The sequence below is a fragment of the Carcharodon carcharias genome, chromosome 7 (assembly GCF_017639515.1).
Source record: "Carcharodon carcharias isolate sCarCar2 chromosome 7, sCarCar2.pri, whole genome shotgun sequence".
NCBI lineage: Eukaryota > Metazoa > Chordata > Chondrichthyes > Lamniformes > Lamnidae > Carcharodon > Carcharodon carcharias.
In genome coordinates, this window is record NC_054473.1 from 44,577,837 (window position 1) to 44,603,634 (window position 25,798).

Genomic DNA, 25,798 nt, shown 5'->3' on the forward strand with positions numbered 1-25,798 from the left:
TGTTTTGCATTGAGGGTTATGAGGCTGTGAAATATATTACCAGAACTTGGGATTGGAAGAAGAAAGGAATAAATTAGATAGTTGCTAAAGTAAATAGGAATCTCAGAACAGGCTAGGGAACAGGGACATAGGATTAGGACTACTACTTTTATGGAGCCATACAACCTGTTTCCGTTTTGTAGTTTCTGCAGACCAGCCTTGTGCATGAGCTAAGCAAACTCCTAATCATATGCCAATGAAGCTCCTTTTTAACCAACAATTTAAGCAAAGCTTATCCATTTATTCTGCTTTTTCAGATAAGTCAGTTCCAAGGCTTTCTCCATGCCCTTCTGAGATTGAATATGTATTGGCTAGACTTTGCAGTCAATGGAAAGGCAATGGTACTTACCGCTGACCTCGAAGAAAGCTGCCCACAAAGCCCTAGCAATCTCTGCGGCACAGATTTCCCCTTTCCTGGCATCAGTTTGAATCTGGCGCCAAATCAAGGGGGATCTCCAGGCTTCCAGCAGCAATTGAAATATCAAGCAAGGAAAGTAGCCAATCATATTGAAGTTATCAAAGGTTATTGCAGAAAATAAAAGCTCATTGTGTAGGAGGCAACATATTAGCATGGATAGAAGATTGGTTGGCTGGCAGAAAACAGAGCATATCCATTAATGGGTCTTTTTCTGATTGGCCAGATGTGATGAGTGGAGCCCCGCTGTGCTGGGGCCTCAACTTTTTACATCAATGACTTAGATGAGGGTAGTGAAGGCATAGTAGCTAATTTGCAGATGACACAGAGGTAGGTAGGAAAGCATGTTGTGAAGAGGATATAGAGGTTACAGACAGGTATAGACAGGTTGAGTGAGTGGGCAAAAATCTGGCAGATGGAGTATAATGCAGGAAAGTGTGAAGTTCACTTTGGCAGGAAGAATCAAAAAACAGAGTATTACTTAAATGGAAAACGGCTGCAGAATTCTGAGGTGCAGAGGAATCTGGGGCCTGAATCTTACATTCGTCAGTTGCACACGATCGGCAGGCCCAGAAGTGGACGCGAAATGCACTTCTGCCTGCAATCAGCCCCCAAACGTAATTTCACGCTGGCTGGTCAATTAACGGCCAATCAGCATGAAACACATGCTGAGAAAGGCTCAGTGCTGCCGCGGGTGGGGGGTGTGCAATTTGAGGGCGGACGCTGAGAGAAGGGAGGATGTGGGAGGCAACGTATTAGCGTGGATAGAAGATTGGTTGGCTGGCAGAGAACAGAGCATATCCATTAATGGGTCTTTTTCTGATTGGCCAGATGTGATGAGTGGAGCCCTGCTGTGCTGCTGCACTCCCTGAAGGCTAACAGCTGCTCTGGAGCTGCTTCAAGGAGCTGCAATAATTTAAAAATGAAATGAGCGCAATAAACTAATGCAAACTATAACAATACTGTAAATGCAAGCACCTGGCAGCAGGCTACATAGCAGATCATCCCTCAAATGTCCTCTTTTATTTAACCCCGGTCATTTCATCCCACCCTGGATGTAGCTTGCAGTGAAAATGTGAAGGCCGCACAGCAGGCTCAAGGGGACGAATGACTTCTGCCCCTATTTCATATGTTTGTATTTTTCAAAATATATGGCATTTCTTATAATGGAAAAATTTGACATTCAACAAATATAAAATTACTCTCTCAGGGCCTGAGAGGCTGTTTAGCAGTGTACTGAAACCTCTCTGGTGTGGAATGCTTGGGACTAAGGCATTTCTGGACTTTGGAATTTTCTGGAATATAGAGTAAAGTTAGAGTGCCTATCCACAAGCATGGTGAACCAGATATAAATATGTACCTGAGACATAAACAGTGGCAAAACATTATAAAGAACTAATGAAAACTATTTTATTTATCCAAATACTGTATTTTCCATGTTTCCAAAGTACCGTCCTGTACTAAAATGATGATGGCAAGGGAACAGGTGATTCTAGGTGACCTGGAATTAGTACTACCAACAGGCCCAGGATAGGGAAAATAGGACAATGGTTATTTATAACATTCAATATAAAAGACTGAGAACAATTTCCTTTCCCAGAAGGATTGGCAATGGATACCAGTGGCAAGTCTGTGAGTTGTGTGGGCCTTCTCAAAAAGAACTCTAGACAACTGGTGTTTCCAGATTTTGGATTTCCAGACTAGAGAGGTTACAGTCTTATTATGAAATTATTATGCTGTTTAAAAGCCCAGTTACAACTCATTATAAAAGGCATAACTTTTTTGAGGGTTTTTCAGAGAGACTAGGAGTGGAGGTTCTCATCAGTTCAGTGATTTCTAATTGCTCGCATTCTGGGGGGCCGCAACAAAACCCACCCTCTGGAGAAGCATAGCATCACGGGCAGCAACTTCTGGATTTCCTTATACATCTCCTTGCTGAGAAATGTGGTTGAAGTAGGAGCCAAACAAGCCTTTTGTTTTTAGAGGTATCAAGGAAGGAATATAAAGTTCCCTTTTTAACAGTGAAGGTATCATTTAGATAGGCTAAATGATCACGTGAGCTTCTGCAGTAATTGTCAATAGGTTATTTAATCGTGAGCTTAACTATACAAGCACTTCGCAGCTGACATCTGTGGGTAAAGGAAAAAGAATCCTGTCTGATCTATTTCATGTACTTTTACCCCCAATGGTTTCTGAAATTAAATGCAGTGCTCAATTGCCCCTCCTTGTAATATAGGAAAAATAACTGCCAATTTGCACACAGCTAGTACTCACAAACAGCAGTGAGATGGGCAGAATTGTCCCAGATGTGCACAAAGTGTGGTAGCGGTCAGGAATAAAGTCATTTTACCCGCCAGCCACAATGGCAGGTTTTTGCGTCATATTGTCCCATTCATGCCTCATTAATTATGCAGCTGCAAGAAACCCGCCATCTCACTGCAGGCGGCCTCCAATTTGCCTGCCATGCTGTTACCTCACCACTTCCTCATGCTGGGCACCATATTTAAACTGCAGCCGCATACACACTTCTCAATGCTTGCAGCCCCGGACTGCTCTGGTGAAGACATGGCCCCAAAAGCCAAGAAGGGTGCAGCCCCTCAATTCAGTGACGCATCCCTGGGATGCCTTCTGGATGCTGTGGAGGCCCACTGCAATGTCCTTTACCCCTGCTCTGGCTGCAGGAGACCCATCAGTCTCACCACTCCAACTTGGGAGGCAGCGACAGAGGTGGTCAGTGCCAGTACTGCACACCAGAGGTCGGCCATCCAGTGCAGAAAACGGATGAATGATCTCATCCATGCTGCCAGGGTAAGGCAATCATCTCATCATTCTAAACTCATACACTCATAAGGCCATGGCACATTCATTGATTTCTCACTCACTGCCAGCTCAAGGGACATCACCACTCATTCTCTCACACACACCCTCACATCTCCATCTGGAGACTCCCTCCTCGGCCATCACCATCTTGAGGCCACTTGCACAGATCAACATGTGTCCCCACACACACCCTGGGATACCCCACTTCCCCAGTACAGCCCATACCCTGCAGCCTCTTCCCTTGCCTGAGGCCACTTGTCCCCCTTCCCCAAACAAGCCCTAGCCCTGCAGCCATTGAAAAGCCACCCCTGCCTTATGGCTGGCCTGGAAGGAGAGATTTGCCCTTGAGTTCCCATAAGTGATGTGGCGCTGCTTGCAAAGCTTGATGCTGATGACCACGATTGCAAGGTAGACAAGCAAACCTCGAAATCCCAAACGAAGTGGTAGCTCGCCACGTGCTCATCACTTATGTACAGTTGTGAAACACGTCGGCGTGATGCCCGGGTGATTCAGTGTGGGGGGTTGATTCTGGTGAGGAGGGCTTATAATGAGATGCTAAAGTAGTGAAATTAGATTCCTGACTTGCGGTGGCAGGAAATGTGGCCCACCGTCCACAGGTGAAGTTGTGATCGCAAACTGGTTTCACAACAGTGTGAAACGGATTTTTGGCCTTCTCCCATATTGTTCACCCCCAACCCCCTGTCGCCTGCATGACGCCAACAGGGCTGGAAAGTTCTGGCCCATATCTGTTTTCAGTGATGCTGGTTGAGGGATAAATATTGGTCAGGACATAGGGAAGAATTCCCTTGGTCTGTTTTAAAATAATGCCATGGAATATTTTTTTACGCCCACCTGAGAGGGCAGATGGATCCTTGGTTTAACATTTCAGTCAAAAGATGATACCTCTGATTTTGCAGCACTCAGTACTGTACTGGGGTTTCAGCCTAGATTTTATGTTCCCTAGGGAAGGGGAGATGAGAAGGGGTGATGGGTTTTGGAGGCCTGGTTGGGAGGCACAATGGGGTGTACAATCTTGGGGGCTGCCCCCAATATGCACAGGTTGGATGAAAAAAATGGCCTCCCCACTCTCAACTGCCTTCCACTGCCCAGCGTATTATGGCAGTGAGGCAGATTGAGGGCATTGTGGGCAATAATTGGCCACTTAAGGGCCTCATTAGGCCAAAGAGCAGGTAGGCTAGTGGGTGCTTTACCCTCTATTATGGAGACTAGGTCAGGGGTGGGTGTGATGATGGTGGGTTAGCCACCGACAATTTTATGTGACCCCATCAAAAACACCCAGCAGTAGCTCTAAAATCCAACCCATCTGTTTCTTCAGAAGAGATGCAGAGTATACATGACACAGGGTATACAAGAGAACAAAAAGTCAAACATGAGTAATCCAGCTCTTTCTCAGCAACTTAGAAATATGCATGTAATGTGCCTTGTGATTTGAGAATTAGTCAGAGTACTAACTTTGATTGATAACACAAGGCAGGCTCTGTGAAAAACAAAGCAAAAAAAAGTATTTAAATTGCTAGTTATTTTTGAGCTTATTCTAAGTTCACAGAAGTTAGGGTGCTGTTCTTATCTTTTCCTCATGGCTAAGTGTTCTTCTTTGACCGAGCAGGTACTTTACTTCTATACAATGATTCTGTTACCATCCTACTTACATAGAGATGAGTTAAATTATTGCGGCATCTATTTTGAAGATCAAAACTGTGAAACACTGAATAACTCTGAAAATAAATACCGGTACAAGAAAATCTTCTGTGTGCATTCTTAATTGTATATCAATTGGGGATAACTATATGTAGGTTGATTGGGTTGTTACTTGAGCATACATGAAGAGGCGCTTACTGACACTGGGGTGGGGGTTGAGTTCCGAGATATACACTTGTAATGTTTCACTGTGTGAATAAATCTAAACCGAGTAAAAATTGGCTCTGGTTTGATCCTTCAGCAACTGACTATCAGGAATCTAACTTGTATGTATTTATTATTTTCACTAATTGTGAGTGTGTTATGGGGAAAATTTACAAAATAAATCCAGTGCACACCAGTTCCATAATCTGCATTTTGTTTTTCCTTTTTCCCAGCTTTGACAGAAGATCACGTCGGATCACTGCAGGAGAATGAGTTTGAAAGTGTCATTCATATACGAAGACGTAGAGAATCTGGGGATCCATACTGGGCTTATTCAGGTAAGAGCAACTTTGGAAGAATGATAAGCAAAGGACTACATTGGTGACGTAAGTCATGAAAAATTCCTCCCTGTAAGAAAATGCTCTTTTTATTGCTTTTGAATCCTCATCTTGGAGATTAATTTGCCTTCAGTCTGAAGGTTTCTAACAGTGAACATGACTTGTATTTTTTCCCTGACTGTCCACTGTGAATTGTGATATTATTAATTTCTTGTTGCTCAGACCGTTGGGTGTGTAACAGAAGTGGTTGCATAGCTGTAATTGCACTTTTTGCATATAGTTCATTCATTATACTGCCTCAGGCCATTTGAAAGGTACCCTTTCCCTGAGATAAATGTTTTTGTGTTGTGTGCAGTAATAGCTTAGAGGTATGTAAATTGTAAGGCATTGTTTATTAAAGCACAGTTCTAACTCCATGCTGTGAAGTGTTCTGACAGTACAAAGCCCCTTTTAAGTAGATTAATAAATTCTTTTTAATCTTGTTGTGGAGTTCACACTTGAGAGTAAAAAGTATGACCTTTCTCCCCCCAAACATTATTTTAGGAAGATATCTACCATAATAGAACCTTTCAGTAGTTTATCCTTATATGTTTATGCTGAGTAGAAGAGACTGCAAAATAAATGTTAAACTGACTGCATTAGATGAATAGCTGATGTCTTGGCACTTGTGATGGTGAAAGTGAAAATGAGATCACAGGAATAAAGGGAAGATGTACAATTGCGTATTGCTCTGTACTCACTGCTGTATACACAGGATTTGCTTTTCAAAACACTATACACTTAGTGATTGCATAATTACTTGAATTCAGCTGTAGTTGTTTGCCACTGATTCTTCCAGTAACTTAAGTCAGTTCTTATTAATCATTTGGTAGTACTGAACTTAAGTATTGTTGAAAAAAGAGTCATGTTGAAGCTTTTCGTCCTGCACTCATCAAGACACTTCGCCAGAATACCAATATAAGGAGAAAATTGATACGGTATGAGAAGAGAGTGCTGATTGGTAGGCAAGTGGACATATTGCGGGATTCCAAATAGCCTGTCTGACTTTCACATGCAACGCAAATGCCTTACAAGGTCTAGAAGCCTTATGACCAACCTTGATATACACATCAGTAAACCTGATGAAGGGATGGGAATAGTCATCCTTAACAAGCGTAACCCTATCAACTATCAACAAAATGCATACCATTCTTAATGACGGGTCCAAGCTTGTATTCATTGGACCTGCCGCTCAACATGACCAGACAGCCTTGCTTGAAAGTAAGCTTAAAAAAAGGCTTGCTGGATTGTGTAAGAGTGAAGACAGGGTTCATCCTCACGGTTCACTGCATCCAGGTATGTATGGGCTGCCCAAGACACAAAAAAGTGATATCCTTTTACACCCTCTCTTATCTTTGACAGGTTCTGCACACCAGGAGTTGGCCAAATGGTTGTGCAAATTGTAACAACCAGTTTTGAGCAAGTTTTCCACATATATGCACATTCACATTTGCAAAGGCTATACAGACATGCATATCGATAGCAATGCTGTGTCCATATGCTCATTTGACATTGCTAGCCTATTCACCAATGTTCCATTTAAGGAGACCATAAGTTATTTACATGGCAACCCTATATCATGGCAATCTAGACCCACCACAATTGCATAAATCAGTATTCATGGAATTTATGAACTCTGCAATTTGCGCATTTGATTTCAGATTTAATGACACCATGCATGCCCAAATAGATGGTGTTGCCATGGGACCCCTCTAGGCCCAGCTCTTGCAAACACCTTTGTTGGGTTCCATGAGAAACGTGTCTGATAGAAAGAACCTAACCTCCTACTCCTCGCATATTTCCGATATGTAAATGATACATTTGCTATGTTTAAATCCACAGCTGCATGTAATAATCTCCTCATGTTTTAATGGGCTTCATCCTGTACTCAAATTCACCTTTTGAAGTGTAGCAGTCAAATTAACTCCCCTTCCTTGACATACGAGTTGAGAAGTCTGCTGAGTGGATCTCGACTACAGTCTACCGCAAGCCTACCTTCACTGGTTAATATATGCGTTGGGATTCTTTACAGTTCCACATGCTATAAGGTTGATCTTATCGCCAACCTTATAAATAGGGCCCAAGCCATTTGCTCACCATGCATGCTTGATGCTGAAATAGGGCACATCAGAGGCATCCTGTGGAATAATGGCTATCTTGATCAGATCATTTCACACTGTATATCACGCAAACTCAGAAAAGGGCCTAAGGCCATTACTTTCAGCTCTGAAATGTGCCCAGTCTCCCTCCGAATACCCTGGAAGGGCAAGGTATCTCAAAAATTTGAGGAACAGCTGGAGCTAGTTGTTTCACACTCGAACTATGCAGCAGCAACACAAGTGGTATTCGCCACTAACAGTATGCTGCCGTCAAGCCAGAAAGATTTTCTGCCTGTCACACAAATGCGTAATATGGTATATGAATTTCAGTGCCAACATGATTCTAGGTATGTAGGCCGTCCCAAATACTGGTGGCTCATGTCAAACGGCATATCCCAGCCACTGTTTGCAATAACAGGCAAGGTACAGACTGTACCCAACCAGCCCGTGCTTGCAAAACTCAAAACACAGTGTCCAACGTTAAATGTGATTCCATGAACGGACAACATTTGCTAAATAATCCTCAGTGTGCTAAGAAATATGCTGACAACCAATTTAAGATTGTCACTTGGGCTCGCAGTGTGGTGCACTTGTATGTATGGAAGCTACATATATTAATTCACAGGGCCCTGTTCTTTGCAGACAGAAAGAACATGTATGTACATTGCGCCTGTTTAAGCTAAACAAAATAAGTAACAGCCAGTCACTGAATCATTCCTCAGGGCAATGCCTCGACCAATCAGGGTTAAGCTGCCTGGTTTAAATTCCAGACAATGCTTGAAAATTAGCTGTCAGTCACCATCAATTGGTGCTTTTTCCATTGCAACACCTCTACTAACCAGTGTCTACTTGCCAATCAAACAGCACTCTCTTCTCATACAGTATAAATTGTCGTTTTTCCCCTTATATTGGTATTCTTGCAAAGTGTCCTGCTGAGTGCAAGACAAAAAGCTTCAACATTGTCTCTTTTTTTCAGAAAGTTTTAATTTTGCTACTAAAGTAAGGGAAGTAAAGTAAAGACATGGCAGGGCAGATCAGTCATGTGGAATGCATGTCTTGTAATATGTGGGAAGTCATGGACACGACTGGTGACCTAGATGACCATATGTACAGGAAGCGCTGCAAGCTGCAGAAACCTGAGCTCCGGGCAGAACCAAGTTTGTGGCAGTATTGACAGCTCAGCTGTACACGAGGGTTGGAAGAAAGAAAGAGCAATAATGATAGGGGATTTATTAGTTGGGGAACAGACAGGTGTTTCTGCAGCCATAGACGTGACTCCTGGGTGGTATGTTGCTTTCCTGGTGCCAGGGTCAAAGATGTCACCAAGCAGCTGTGAGACATTTTTCTTGGGGAGGGGTAACAGCCGAGGTCATGGTCCACGTTGGTACCAATGACTTGGGTACGTGGGGGGATGTGGTCCTCCTGACAGGATTTAGGGGGCTAAGTAGAAAGGCAGCAAGCAGGACAGCGATCCAGTAGTAATCTCTGGATTATTCCCAATGCCATGTGCAAATGCGTACAGAAATAGGAGGATAAGGCAGATGAATGTGTGGCTGGAAATATGCTGCAGGAGGGAGAGTATTAGGTTCCTGGGACACTGGGGCTGGCTCTGGGAGCAATGACACCTGTACAAACCAGATGGGTTTGCACCTGAACAGAGCCAGGACTGAATTACTTAGGAGTGCATTTTTCTAATGCTGTTGGGGGGGCTTTAACTCAGCAGGGCTGTGGTAACCAGGAGAGAATATTAGAAAGTAATACCAAGGTGCACAAAATACTGGGAGAGACAAATAGCACTAGAATGGAGAATAGTAAAGTCATAGGCAGAGCTGGAGTATGGGAGAAAGTAATGAAGTCTAAGTCGGGGTTATATTGCATGTATGTGAATGCACAGAATATAGCAAATAAGATTGGTGAGTTATAGGCACAGATTGCCATGGAGAATTATGAAGTTCTGGCGATAACAGAGACCTGGCTCAAGGAAGGGCAGGACTAGGTCTTAAAAGTTCCTGGATACAAGGTGTTCTGGAAAGATAGGACAGGAAGAAAAAGTGGAGGGGTGACTCTAATGGTTAAGGAGAGCATTGCAGTGCCAGAGGAAGAGAATCTCCCAGAGAGTTCAAGGACAGAATCAATTTGACTAGAGCTAAAGAACAAAAAGGGTGCAACTACATTGCTCGGTGCAGACTATAGACTGTCAACTGGTGGGAAGGATATAGGGGAACAAATCTGCAGGTAGGTTACAGAGAGGTGCAATAGCCCCATAGGGCAGAATATTACGCTCGGTGTGCGGGCATGCACCCAACACGTCTGAGTGTAAAATGATGTCGGGCATGCATCCCAATTTCATCACGCAGTCTCGCAATATTTCGTTCGGTGGGCGTGCACCGGAGTTGGCTGCGTGCTCACCGATAATTAAAAGGCCTATTAAGGCCATTAACAATCTAATTAGCAATGGTTGGTAAGCAGGCGCAAAGGCCAAGCGGCCTTTACATTTTTTAGGAAACCTCATCCACGAGTGGGGTGAGGTTTCCTAAAGCAAATAAACATTAAATAAAAACTTTATTTTTGAATTAAAAACATGTCCCAGCTTATGTGACAGCCACACGAGGGGGCATGTTTTATTAAATTTTTATTTTCTTTTTTTTTCATACAGTGCTTCAATCTCCCTTATGCAGCTCTGTGCCTCTGGGAGATTGAAGCGCTCTTTCTCGCCTGGTACTCTCTCCAATACATTCACATGCTTCCTAAAGTGTGGTGCCCAGAACTGTACACAATATTCCAGCTGAGGTCTAACTAGTGTCCTATACAAGTTCAGCTCTCCTCTCTCTCTCTCTCACTTCCTCCAAATAAAAGGTGTGGCTATGGGTACCCGCATGGGCCCCAGCTATGCCTGTCTCTTTATGGGGTATGTGGAACATTCCTTGTTGCAGTCCTACTCCGGCCCCCTTCCACAACTCTTTCTCCGGTACATCGATGATTACTTCGGTGCCGCTTCATGCTCTTGTCAGGACTTGGAAAAATTTATTAATTTTGCTTCCAATCTCCACCCCTCCATCATTTTCACGTGGTCCATCTCTGACACTTCCCTTCCCTTCCTTGACCTCTCTGTCTCAATCTCTGGTGATAGACTGTCCACCAATATCCATTACAAACCCACCGACTCCCACAGCTATCTCGACTACAGCTCCTCACACCCCGCTTCCTGTAAGGACTCCATCCCATTTTCTCAGTTCCTTCGCCTCCGTCGCATCTGTTCCGATGATGATACATTCAAAAACAGTTCCTCTGACATGTCCTCCTTCTTCCTTAACCGAGGTTTTCCACCCACGGTCGTTGACAGGGCCCTCAACCGTGTCCGGCCCATCTCCCGCGCATCCGCCCTCACGCCTTCTCCTCCCTCCCAGAAACATGATAGGGTCCCCCTTGTCCTCACTTATCACCCCACCAGCCTCCGCATTCAAAGGATCATCCTCCGCCATTTCCGCCAACTCCAGGCATTCCGTAGGGATCGGTCCCTCCGGGACACCCTGGTCCACTCCTCCATCACCCCCTACTCCTCAACCCCCTCCTATGGCACCACCCCATGCCCACGCAAAAGATGCAACACCTGCCCCTTCACTTCCTCTCTCCTCACCATCCAAGGACCCAAACACTCCTTTCAAGTGAAGCAGCATTTCACTTGCATTTCCCCCAACTTAGTCTACTGCATTCGTTGCTCCCAATGTGGTCTCCTCTACATTGGAGAGACCAAACGTAAACTGGGCGACCGCTTTGCAGAACACCTGCGGTCTGTCCGCAAGAATGACCCAAACCTCCCTGTCGCTTGCCATTTCAACACTCCACCCTGCTCTCTTGCCCACATGTCAGTCCTTGGCTTGCTGCATTGTTCCAGTGAAGCCCAACGCAAACTGGAGGAACAACACCTCATCTTCCGACTAGGGACTTTACAGCCTTCCGGACTGAATATTGAATTCAACAACTTTAGGTCGTAAGCTCCCTCCCCCATCCCCACCCCCTTTCTGTTTCCCCCTTCCCTTTTTTTTCCAATAAGTTATAAAGATTTCCGTTTTCCCACCTATTTCCATTATATAAAAAAAAACCCACTAGAGCTATACCTTGAGTGCCCTACCATCCATTCTTAATTAGCACATTCGTTTAGATAATATCACCAACTTTAATTTTAACACCTATGTGTTCTATTGTACTATTGTCGTTGACATCTTTTGATGATCTGCTTCTATCACTGCTTGTTTGTCCCTACAACCACACCCCCCCCCCCCACCCCTTTGTCTCTCTATCTCTCCGCCCCCCACACACACACCTTAAACCAGCTTATATTTCAACTCTTTCTTGGACTCGAATGCAAGTTCTGTCGAAGGGTCATGAGGACTCGAAACGTCAACTCTTTTCTTCTCCGCCGATGCTGCCAGACCTGCTGAGTTTTTCCAGGTAATTCTGTTTTTGTTCAGCATAACCTCCTTGCTCTTGTATTCTATGCCCCTTTTAATAAAGCCTAGGATACTGTATGCTTTATTAATTGCTCTTTCAACCTGTACTGCCACCTCTAACAGCTTATGCACATATACACCCAGGTCCCTTTGCTCATGCGCACACTTTAGAGTTGTACCACTTATATTGTCTCTCCATGTTCTTCTTACCATTATGAATTACCAGGATAAAGCATTGGCTTGTACTGTTGACTAGTTCATTCATGACCTCATTTTAAAAAGATACATTGAGAAGTTTTGGTGCATCCAATGTGTTTTTATGAACTATTGGTGGATTGTAATGTGTTTACTGTTCAAGAACAAAGTAATATTAAACACACGAAAAGACCTGAAATTAATTAGTATTTCTGGTTCATAGAGGTCTACAGCACAGAAAAAGGCCCTTCGGCCCATCGAGCCTGCGCCGGTCAAACAAGTACTTAATTATTCTAATCCCATTTTCCTGCACTAGGCCCATAGCCTTCTATGCCATGGCATTGCAAGTGCACATCCAAATACTTCTTAAATGTTAAGAGGGTTTCTGCCTCTACCACCCTTTCAGGCAATGAATTCCAGGTTGCCACCACCCTCTGGGTGAAAAACTTCTTGCTCACATCCCCTCTAAACCTCCTGCCCCTTACCTTAAATCTATGCCCCCTGGTTATTGATCCCTCCACCAAGAGGAAAAGTTCCTTCCTGTCTACCCTATCTATGCCCCTCATAATTTTATGCATCTCAATCATGTTCCCCTCAATCTCCTCTGCCCCAGGGAAAATAACCCCAGTCTATCCAATCTCTCCTCATAAATAAAACGCTCCAGCCCAGGCAACATCCTGGTAAATCTCCTCTGCACTCTCTCCAGTGCAATCACATCCTTCCTAGAATGCGGACTCCCAAACTGCATGCAATACACTAGCTGTGGCCTAACCAGCATTTTATACAGTTCCAGCATAACCTCCCTGCTCTTATATTCTACGCCTCAGCTGATAAAGGCAAGTATCCCAAATGCCTTCTTAAACACCTTGTATACCTGTCCTGCTACCTTAAGGGGCCGGTAGACATGCACACCAAGGTCCCTCTGATCCTTGGTACTTCCCGGGGTCCTACCATTCATCGTGCATTCCCATGCCTCCTTAAATGCAAAGCTCCAATTGTGGTTACTTCAGTAACTGCTTGATTATTGTTTGACATTTTATATCATTCTTTGAAAGCTCTTTAAGTTGGTCACGTGGCCTTAATACTTAACGTGCCAGAATGTGACCATTTTAAATATATTGGGTCACACTTACTTCCACTGATGTATGGAGCTGAATTTTTGTTGGGCTAAGGAAGCTGGCTTGGAGACATCCATGCCAGTAATTTCCATTATCAGCCAGTGTAGCAGTTTTTTGGCATGTTCCTGCTGCAACGTATTTTCATGGAGGCAGCTTTGGGAAGGCGTGACAGCTACCTACCAGCCAGGGACAGGAAACCAATTAGATCAATTAAAGTGCCTATTGAGGGCACTGATCAGAATTTTCCAGACAACCTGCAGGCATCCGGCAGAGGTGGAAGCCCAAACAACGGATGGAGGTAGCCTCCCGGTGGCAGAACAAGAGGGGCAGGGCAGGGCATCGGTGCCTCATTTAATTTCTCAATACCACCCCTCCCCACCACCACCCAACCCCTTAGGCATGATTGGCAGAGATTCATAGATGTGCCTACAGGCCACCCTGTGGTGGATTTTGCCTCACAGAGTCTTCACTTTTTTAAAAAAAACTTTCTAAAGTTGCCAGTAGGTACTTTCACCTTAAGATGCCCCCTCGTTCTCTTACCTTTATCAGCAGCATGCATCTGTCCCAGTGGGGCTGCTGATCACCCAGGATGCCCAGGAACACCCCGGTGCTCCAATCAGCTGTCCCAGCTGTGGAGCTCACCAGCAGTCCTTAATTGGATGGATTCCCAGACCCACTTCCTCCAAGGTCTCCTTCAGGGTCCTGTCACTGGCATTTTTGTGTTCCTGGCCTACATTTCATCTCAACAGTGAGATTTGGACCCAGGAACGAAAATCTAGCCAAGTGTTTTTTTTTACTGAAGTCATGCAAATGAGTTTCAGTTCTTTTTCCCTAAGAAATTTGCTGATGACTTTTTAGCTAAGCACTTATGAATATGTTACAAATATACTTGTGAAGAAAAATATTGTATGCTTTTTGATTTTTTTAACTAGAAGTGCAAACTCTATTAAATTCCCAAACTTTAAATTCATCCAAGAAAACTTATTTTGGCATCTGTTGCAAAAGTGATCTGATAAATGAAAGTCACAATGTTTATTTTTCCTTCAGAATGTTACTGTTGGAAACTGGTCGTTGGTTCAATCCTCTTAATTTATCTTTCTGAAAGAATACAACAAAATACACTTGAATAGTGCTACTTCCTTGGTATTATACCTGCTGTGCTAACATGCTTATCATCCAATTACAAGCAGATGAACAAATTAGTTACATGAAATAAAGCAACAATTGATCAAGATTTTGCAAGTGCAATTAGTTGCAGTAAAGTTCCTGGTGCCTATGAGGCCAAGTCTTTTCTTGCCAGTAATCTTGATGAGAAAAGAAGAAAATAATTCTGCTACATTGCTTACATCTTCCAGATCCGAATAATTTATACGTCCATTTACTTTCCTGATAAATCCAATGAATCTTGATACTTAAAATGTTGTCTCCAATCCTAACCATGTTGCATATATTTGAATTATTCTTCAGAACGTAAATGATACTAAGGCCAGAATGTAATGCTTCCCCAGGGGCAGGATAACAGGCAAGGGGGGCATAAAATTGAGCATCCTTGGCAGAGATGCCATGCTGGTCGCCTACCTGCCCCCCATGTGCACTTCACTTGTAGTGGGGAGGAGTTCAGCAGCTTGGTCACCTGTGGGCCAATTGAGACCCTTCAGTGGCCAATAAATGTGGTAGAGGGGGAGGCAGGCGCCAGATTTCAAGCATCCTCGCTGGGGGAGGAGTGGTGTGTTGGTGCATACTGTTTGGGCACCCTGTGCCCATCAGCAGCCCTCTTCCCAACACCCCCCATAAGTATTCCTCACCCCCATGTTTACCTCTTGCCCACACCTGCCCTGTTGGTCCTGGCCCCCATCACCCCATGGCAGAGCCTGCCATCCTGGTTCCAGCGAGATCCTGGACTTAGCCTGGGCTTCAAGGCTCCTCTTTTTGGTCTGCCTGCAGACCTGGCAGTGGCTAGCATTCCCCATGTGCTTCTGAGACAAGAGAGCTGACATCCGTTTGATTAGTTGGCAGCTCTTGGACACAGTACTTTCTCTCCAATGGGGACGGAAAACCCACCTCAAGCCAGTGAACAGCCCAACCCCCATTAGATGGCTGCAGGGCAAGCTAGCAATGCAGAGGTGGGATCACTCACAACTTCTATGTCCAGGCGTCAGGCCACTGCCCCCTGCATAAAATGCAGCCCCAAAGGTGTATATAGCACAGCTAAGATAATTTTAAAAGAAGCAATAAAGCTTATTGCATATTTTCCATGCATTAGTTTGTATGAATTGTGGCTGAACAACATTTTATAGTTTTGATTGAAGTTGCGGGCAATTTATTGAGTTTAATTGCATTCCAACATTTATTGATGAATCTCTTGCTTCTGAGAGTGGGTATGTACCAGATAATAGTTCCTTAGTCGTCAATCACCTACAATTTTACCTGATTAGTGGTACCTAATTAGACCTGTGTTGTTTTTACCTTGAACTGATAAATGAAGTGAACCAAGAGGGTGAACAGTGGGTCTTACATTTATCACCCCAAGCCAGGGGAGTTGGGGCAGATTAGTGAGATTATCATGTTACACTTCAGTGGAGCAGAGCAACAGCTGGCAATAGGAAGGAAATAGTTTTCCATTTTAAAATATCTGAAACTATTTATAACATGGCAAGTACAGAAAGTAATATTGAAATAATTGAAAGTAATATAGAAAGTAATTTTGAAGATTTAAAAAATCATTGAATTGTTCACTATTTGAATGCCTGAGGAAAATATGATGCATTTCAATACTTGTATTTATAAACTCAATATCATGAACAAACAACATCCATATTTTTGAACATTGCAATATATCTATGTAGTCATAGAAGCAGAAATTCTGACCAATTTCAACAAAGTTACATATCACTGAAGCTTTGTTTGAACATTTGAGATTAGAATAATTTAATCCTCTAATGAGCTCACGATAGTTGTTGTAAACCAAGGGTAAAGTTCATGGAAGGAGGACTTCATGTAATGACTATTTAGCTATAGGATAAAAATGAGACCATTGTAATATAATGTTAGGAAGATCTGGGGCTAATCAGCCTGTGAACGAGTTCAACTGCTCGAAAATGAATCCTCCCACAGCTTTGGCGTCACCATCTGTGTTGTCTGTCAGTAGCATTTCCTTGAATAGATCTATAAGCAAAAGCCACTGCGTCTAGAATACTTATTCCTGGCACAGATACAACAGCTCCAAGCCTGTCTCATCTCCAGTCGTGTTTATCAACACAAACCAATTACTTATCTCATGACTGAAAACCGCAGAGAGTAGGACCAGGAGCAGGCCACCCATAGCAAGGGGAGTGGAGATAGGACCAGACAATGAAAAATGTGGATTTTGAACTCAATAGCAAAATGCCACTATTGATTGGTAGTTGTGGATGGGACTGTTACCTTCCTACACAGTGGAAACATCAAGCAGACAACGAAATTAGACCTGGGTACAGCATACCAGATCGTTCTAGCTCATTTCAACTGCTGGGTAAGAGACCTATTTTAAAATGGTAATTTATAAACAAACAAAAACACAGTCTGCCAATTTGTTGAAGCCAAAAAAGGGTTAAAAATGAACATTGAAAACACAAAACCTTAAATGTATGCTCATTGCCTCACATTCAATTTGAATTAAAATATGTGGTTAAAGCTGGTAAATTATGTCAATGAGACACCTAATTAAAATGGTATACTGTGACCCAACCAACTTCGCGTGTTAAGGTTGCAGTGCTTGGCCGTTAACTATGTCACGTGTTACCCATTCAAATTAAAGGCTGGCACTTAAATTTTGTAGATTGGCTTAACTTTGCCGAAACTGTTTAAAGATTGGGGCCCAGATGATGTTTCAGGTAAAAAAGATAGGGGGAAAGTTGAAGGAAATAAATCTAGAAATCACACTAAAAATCAGTTGCAGATGTTCAAAAAATGGCATTCAAAACGATAACTTACAGGAATGTTAAAATGAGAAGACTGGAGGAGATTCACAATGGTTTGTACCAAAACTGAAGCTATTATTTGAAGGATAAATAAATTGCCACAGCACCATTGATTTAAATTAAAATTTGAAATGGATGATGGTTGTGGCTATTGGAGGCCCATCACCTCAGCCCCAGGACATTGCTGCAGGACTTCATCAGGGTAGTGCCTTGGGCCCAACGATCTTCAGCTGCTTAATCAATGATTTTCATTCCTCATAAGGTCCGAAGTAGGGATGTTCGCTGATGACTGCACAATGTTCAGCACCATTCGCGACTACTCAAATACTGAAGTAAGTGTGCCAATATGAAACAAGAACTAGGCAACATTCAGGCTTGGGCTGATAAGTAGCAAGTGACATTCTTACCAACCTTGACATCTCCAGCATGGGAGAATCTAACCATCTTCCTTTGACATTTAACGGCATTACCATTGCTGAATCTCCCACCATCAACATCCTGCGGGTTACCATTCACCAGAAACTGAACTGGACCAGCCATGTAAATACTATGACGACAGGAGCAGGTCAGAGGCCTAGAATTCTGAGGCGAGTAACTCACCTCCTGACTCCCCAAAGCCTGTCTACCACATGCAAGGCACAAGTCAGGAATGTGGTGGAATATCCTCCACTTGCCTGGCTGAGTGCTGCTCCAGCAACACTCGAGGAGCTTGAGACCATCCAAGACAAAACAGCCCGCTTGATTAACACTCCATCTACCATCTTAAGCATTCACTTCCTCCGCCATTGATGCACAGTGGCAGCAGTGTGTACCATCTACAAGATGCACTGCAGCAAGTCACCAAGGTTCCTTCAACAGCACCTTCCAAACTGTAGAGTAAAGGGCTAACATCAGAAGCATACATCATGCTGATGTAATAATGATGTCAGAACATATGACTGAGAAGTAAGAGTGATCTGGAAGGAAGAGAAGCTTCAACCTCGTGTAGACGTCCAAATGTGTACACAATACTTGCTGTCAATGAAGAGTACTGGTTTTGAGAAACTAAAGACTTGAGCAGCATACTTTTGGAGAACAGGCAATCCCCAAAACCCCCGTCTAAACACTGATCACAAAATGAAACACAAGCCTGCTCCCTTTACCACCTAGAAGGACAAAAGCAGGAGACACATGGGAACACCACCACCTGCAAGCTCCCCTCCAAGCCACACACCATCCTGACTTGGAACTATATTGCCATTTTTTCACTGCCACAGGATCAAGATGCTGGAACTCCCTTCCCAGCATCACTGCGGGTGTACCTGCAGATGGGCTGCAGTGGTTCAAGAAGGCAACTCACCACCGTCTGAGCAATCATGGATGGGTAACAATAGTTGGCCTCACCAGTGATGATCAAATCCCATGAAACAATTTAAAAAAAATTTTGACAACTCATTGCTGATAGAGCCAAATGGATTGAGAATGCACTGAGGATGCCCAAATTAGTTTCACATCAGGCATTTTCTATTGGCACAGAAGAGGTTTCCTTATTGTTAGTCTGACTTGGATACAGTGCAATTTTTGGAGATAAAAGGACCATGTGTGTAATCGCTGCTTCCAGGCATGTGGGATGATTTCTATTTTTCTAATTTTTACAGTTTGTGCTTACTATCATCTAATTATGAAATAAGTGCTAAATTTGAAATTTGTGCACCGTAAAGAATTAATCCTAGCAGTATTTCATACCATAAACTGATAAGCTTTGTGAAATTAAAACATAGTGTGGAAAAATGCATTATGATTGATTAATATTCACTACGGATTATCTACATTGTTTTATTTGGACCTTGTCTGGCATGGATTGTGTTTTCATTAACCTATTGTTTTTATTTATGAATTATTGGCTAATTTCTATCAATTCAATATTGACTTGGTATTGTTCTGTTGTTGACACCCTGACTGCATTGTCATTGAGTTTTTTTTTCCTGTTTAAGGAAAAAGTCATTTTTGCTCTCATTGAAGAAAAGTAAGGAAATGATGAAGAATTTAATGTTCTCCCCCATGGTGGGTTTGGTGGTGGGGTGGGGGAGGGCTTTAATCAGGCGGGAGGCAGGGGAGGTGGGGACCTTGCTGCCTTTTTGCCTCCACCTCGATTAAGGCTATGGACGGTCTTTCCAACCCACTGCCCAGTGAGACCCTTATCAGGGCAATTAAAACACACTCCAGAGCCTCATCATGTTGCCGATGATTGGAGGGCTTGCCATATAGACAGCATGACATGCAAACCATGTGGGGTTGCTTGTGGGCTCGTAGAGGAGGTATCCTGGTCAAAGGTATTGGTGCCTGATTGTGGTATCTGGCATTGCGAAGAGGGGGTGCGCACTAAAAGCCACCCCCCTGCCCTTTTGGTCACTTCCCTGCCACCCCCTTCCCCCTCCATCACTCACCTGTGCCTGGTTCGCTCCATGATCCTGGACCTTTGGTGGATACATTACCCGCAGCAGCCACCCATTGCAAGCTACCAGTCTTCGACTGGCTGAAGCTCTTGCAAGGCAGGACTTTTCCTCCGGCGTCCTTGATCCTGAGGAAGGTGCTGTTGTCCAGTAATGTACCTGAGTGATGCTTAATTTAGCATGCCTGCCCTAAAAGAGATGCGTGGGGCTCTCACCAGCTCTGCGGCCAGCGGGTGAGAATCCTGTTACCTCCAATACATACCACTCATGGTAATTGCAAAATCTACCTTGTTTAGAGGGAAGGGTGGGCTGACAGAGTTTTGCCTTCAATGTGGTAGTCTCCTAAACTGTGAGTAAGTCATTTTGGACTTGTGGCATGCCTCATTTTCTAGATTTGTGTGTTCTTGTATAATCCCCAGTGCTGTGATAGTCAATCTTAGTCTTTTTCCAAAGCCGTCTTAGATTGCAAAGGTGACAGATAAGATTGTGTGTCAGTAGTTTAACACAATGCTGTCCTCTTCAAGGGAAGTTATAAAGGAGTTATAAAGGTGTTTACTTTAGGACAGGTCTGAATTGATAGCATTGACAGTTCTGTAGGCCACTCTGTGTGATAGTAAGTTATATTTTCTGAGATAAAGATGCAGTCAAGAAAAGATTTATTTAAAATAATTTAAAACATTACACCAGAGGACATAATCCCCTGCTTCATTGTTTCATTTTTCAATTTATTGTCTTTGTTATGTAAGTGCCTTTGGTGACATTTTATCAATACCAGATTTATAAGCACCTAGAGAACTAAATTTTAGGTAGATAATTGATGTTCCATAAGCTCTAAGAATTGTGTTTTCATTCAACCAATGGCCCAGATTTTGCGATAATAATGACGATGAGGCTATCTGCGTTCACCGTTATTATGGAATAAATTGGACAGCAACTTCTGGCATCTGCACATGCACAGTAAACCACAAATCTAAAAGTTGCTGTCCAGTTTCTCCTGTTCTTCCATAAGCTACGGTACCTCACAAATAGAATCGGCATTGAGTTACACGTAAAAGCAACAAACACCCCAGATAACGTTAAGGATTGCCCATTCAAATGGAAGTGAATTTCTAATAGCATAAGTCTTAATTACTGCCAAAGAACCCCTCTGGCATTGAAAATACACTTTTATATGCATGAAGTTTCATTCCTGAAGATTTAAATTTTTATTTTTAAACTGTTCTTTCTGTCACTTTTATCGATCTATCGTATTCCTATATTTCTTTGTTTTGCTTTCTTTGCATGACTTTACATGGATTAACTTTTCTTATGCATATTTTCTGATTTAGACCTTGTGTGCTTCAGTAAGGATTCTTCAATCTGATTGAGGAAACATGTTCACACAGCCCCTAGATCTTCTCTAGAGGACATTGCATTGGATCAGTTATCCATTGACTAAGTTCCCACTCAAAAGCCCATGCAAAGACTGTGGGCAGCTGTAAGTGTAACAAATGGCAAGCAGTGTTCATTCGCTGCCAACCACAAAATCCAGGCCAATGTAGAACTTCAGCATGGACAACTAAATCCTGATTTATCATTATTTTGTAGTCCTTCTAAATATATAGGAAGTAGAAGCAGGAGTAGACCATATTGACCCATTTAATAAGAATGTGGCTGATCCTCCATCTGAACTCCACTTAACTGTCCTTATATCCTTATCCTTGGGTTCTTTTAGAGTCCAACGATGTCTCAGCCTTGAATATACTCAAAAGCTGAGGATCCACAGCCCTCTGAAAAATTTCTCCTTATCTCAGTCTAGAATGGTCATCCCTTATGCTGAAGCTATGCCCCCTAGTTCTAGACTTCCCAATCAGAGGAACCAGCCTCCCTACCCTATTAAGCCCTTTCAGAATCTTGTACGTTTTGATGACATCATCTCTCATTTTTCTAAACTCCAAAGAGTATAGGGCTATTCCATCCACTCTTCCACTCTCCTCAAAGGAACTCACTCTTATCTCAAAAATCAATCTGGTAAACCTTAATTGCACATTCTCTAAGGCATGTGTATACTTCCTTGGGTACGGGGACCAAAACTGTACACAGTAAACCAGGTGTGGTCCCGCCAAAGCCCTGTACAATTGTGAACAAGACTTTCTTGCTCTGTACTGCAATCGCCTTGAAATAAAGGCCAACATACCATTTGTGTTCCTACTTGGTTTCTAACTTTGTTTTTTGTACAGAGATACCCTAATCCCTCCAAATACCAACATTTAATGCTTTCTCTCCGTTTAAAAACAAATCAGTTTCCTATTCTCCTACGATTATCCCCATATTTCCCCATATTATACCCCATCTGCCAACTTCTTGCCTGCTTAATTACCCTGTCTGTATCCCTTTGCAGAATCTGGGCTGAATTTTCGCTTGAGAGGCAGGTGTGGGGAATTCCTCTACAGGGCAGCCTTTTGCTGCATCTCCACCCAGGTAGGCAGGGAGGGCCCCTCAGCCTACTGCTGGGTGCATGCTTCCAGGCAGTTAAACTGCAAACCTCCCCCTCCCCCGATAGAATTGGGAAATTGGAAAATCCCAGTTGGCTTCCTTTAACCCTGGCTAGCAAGACTCTTATTGTGCCCATTTGGCTGCCTGCTTCATGGGCCTGAGCCTTCCTTGACAAAAATGGCTGCGCTGGGAATGAGGTCAGGAAACTGGCACCAGTATTTTCGGGCCCCATCTGCTTCCATTCCTGATACTGCTGGGGCCAGAAAATTCAACTCTCTGTGTCCTCCTCACAGCTCATTTTCCCTCTTAGCTTTATACCATCAGAAAACTTGGATACAGTACACTTAGTCCCTTCACCTACTTCACTTATACAGATTGTAAATAGCTGAACCACTGATCCTTGTGGCACCCCACGAGTAACAACCTGCCAAACTGAAAATGAGCCATTTTGTTCCTACAATCCACTTTCTGCCTTTTAACCCATCCTCTTTCCATGCTAATATGTTATCCTTAACCCCATGAGCCTTTATTGTGAACAACATATTTTGTGTAATATATCAGAATATATTACATCCACTGGTTCTCCTTTATCTAATAGTTACATCCTCAAAAGAACTTTTAATAGATTTGTGAAACCCAATTTCCCTTTCATAAGACTATGCTGACCCAGCCTACTCACAATATTATTTTCTAAATGCCTGTTACCAGTTCCTTAGCAATGGATTCCAGCATTTTCCTGACAACTGATGTCTGCAACTGTTTGCAGTTCCCTGTTTACCCTCTGCCTTGTTTTTTGAATAGCAGTGTTACATTTGCTAACTTCCAATCCACTAGGATTATTCGGGAATCTAGGGAATTTTGGAAGATCACAACCAGAGCTTCCACTATTTCTGCAGCCATCACTTTTAGGATATCTAATTTGTCAGCTGTTATGTCCACAGATTTGTCTGTTTTCAGCCCCATTAATTTTTTACAGTACTTTTTCTTTTCTAATATTAATTACTTCTAAGTTTCTCACTCTCACATGGTTCTCTTTTATTTCTGGTATGTTTTTTCTTTCTTTGATTGCAAAGACAGATACAAAATATCTGTTAAACAGCTTTGCCATTTCCTCATTTCCCACCATAATTTCTCTTGTTTCAGCCCCTAAGGGAGCCATTTTAATTTCTCTTCCTTTTTACATATTTGTAAAACTCTTGCAATCTGTTTTTATATTTATGGTTCAATTACTCTCATTCTGTTTTCTTCCTCGATCTTTGATTTTCCTTTGGCAGCATCTAAAACTCTTCAAATCCTCAAACTTCTCACTGTTCTTGGCAATATTATAAGCTGCTTCTTTTAATTTAATGTTATCCTTAATCTCTTTAGTTAGTCACAGCTTTTCCAGTGGATTTCTATTTCTCAATGAAATATAGATTTGTTCATAATTCTGAAATATTTCTTTTGTTACGAACATCTAGTTCATGTCAATATGTGAGAGTTCATGTTTAGTTCCGGGAAGATTGTTATTGTGAAAGTAAGGCAACTAAAATGTTGGGCTTCAGAGATTGCCTGAGCATCTAGTAGAAAATGGCAATTCAGAAAGTTACCCATGTTTGTTTAATAGAGTCAGGATAGAAGAGATGGAGTCGTATAACAGCAGGTGGGCTTACTTAGCTGGAGAGCTGGAGACATGATGTCTACTTTGCTTGCAAAGAAGTGCAGTCCAGAGGGATGTTTGTTTTGGGACTTAGAGATAAATTAGTTTAAAAGCGTTCAGTGAACCCTGGAAAGCTATGTTGTCAAGGAGATGGGCGGAGCTTAAGAAGGTTCTCTGGTTTTCATTTAGCTGTGTGTTTTCTGAGAGACGGTGTTCGTTGCATTTTGGACCTTGTGTGGTTTGCAGCTGAAAGAGAAGCCCTGGCCCCCATTTGGTTAAGTTAGGGCTCAGAAGTTCTTGGGAGCTGAGAAGGCAGTGGAAGGTTGCTGATTTGGTCCTGCAAGGATTAGGTCTCAGAAGAGGCCCTGGGAACCATTTATTGCTCAGTGCAGCTAGGAGACTAGAGTTTGGAGAAACTCAGGGACCTGCCAGTTTAATGAAACTAATGGTCTGCGAAGTGTGCTGGTAATTACAGCCAGGATTGCAGCTTTGTGAATCCCGTGGAATGCAGTCTCAGCTACTGTTAGGAGGCCCATAATCTAATTGCACAGTATTTTCTGACCATTGTTATATTTTATCTCTACCTGCACTGATTTTGCTTCCTATTCTTCAAAGCCAAGATCTGTCCTCACTACTGCCCTTATGTCATCCTTTGTTATCAGAGCTATTCCTGCAATTTTACCATTTTGTCTGTCTTTTCAAAGCATAAAGTACCTTGAAATATTTACTTCCTAACCTTACGGTCCCAGAATTGCACTAAGTGTGGTAGCGGGCATGAAAAACAAGGTTTTACCTGCCAGCTGGAATGATGGGTTTTCGCACTGTATTGTCTGCCTCCCGTCTTATTAATTATGCAGCCACAGGAAACATGCCGTCTCACTGGCGGGCGGCCTCTGAATCCCGCCATGCCGTTACCTCACCTTTTCCTCACTCTGGGTGCCATATTTAAACTACAGCCATGCACACAGCTCTCAATGTTTTCAACCCAGGACTGCTCCAGTGAAGACATGGTCTTGAAAGTCAAGAAAAGTTCAGTGACCCATCACTGCCTTTTGGAAGCCTGCTAAGATGTACTCCACCCCCACTCTGGCTGCAGCAGGTCCAACAATCTCACCGCTCCAGCTTGGGAGACAGTGGCAGTGGGGGTCAGTGCCAACGCTGCATAGATATTTGTGAACCAGATGGGTTCTTAGGACAATCAGCAATGGTTTTATGGTCGTCATCAGACTTTTAATTTCAGATTTTTATTGAATTCAAATTTCATCATTTGCTGTAGTTAGATTTGAACCTGGGTCCCCATTACCATGGGTCTCTGGAATACTAGTCAGTGACAATCCCACTATACCGCCACCTCTTCGTGAGGCCACTTGCACGGATCAACATGTGCCCCCATTCACACCCTGGAATACCCCCCTTCCCCAGTACAGTCCTCACCCTGCAGCCTCCTCCTTGCCTGAAGCCACTTCTTTCCCTTCCCCAAGCAAACCCTAGCCCTGCAGCTGTTGAAAATATGGTTCTAGTAGGTAGAGACCTGGCTTGAGCACCCCCCTAAAATTAATGTAGTGCTGCTTGCGAAGTCTGGCGCTGATGACCGTGAGTGCTGCCTAAAGCAAGGTAGGCAAATATGCCTTGAAGCCCCAAGTGAAGTGCAGCTCACCAGGTGCACATCGCTTATGTACAGTTGTGAAACATGTTGGCGTTCAATCACGTTGATGTGCCCAGATGATCCACCATGGGGGGATGATTCCGGCAAGCAGGGCTCATAATGAGATGCTAAAATATTGAAATTAGGTTACCAACATGTGGTGGCCTGTCATTGACGGGTGGAGCAGATGATCGCAAACTGGTTTTACGATGATGTGAAACCAATTTTTGGCCTTCTCGCCATAATGCCCACTCATGCCCACCAAGACATC

At 43.2% G+C, this 25,798-nt stretch overlaps 1 protein-coding gene across 1 annotated transcript in view; it reads left to right on the forward strand.

The window, feature by feature from the left end:
• The window catches only part of LOC121279750 (receptor-type tyrosine-protein phosphatase gamma-like), a 783,231-nt gene that overhangs the window by 64,063 nt on the left and 693,370 nt on the right, over nt 1-25,798 (forward strand). Inside the window, exon 2 of the mRNA XM_041191026.1 lies at nt 5,371-5,475. Coding sequence (XP_041046960.1) covers nt 5,371-5,475 — 105 coding nt within the window. The remainder of the gene's footprint in view (nt 1-5,370; nt 5,476-25,798) is intronic.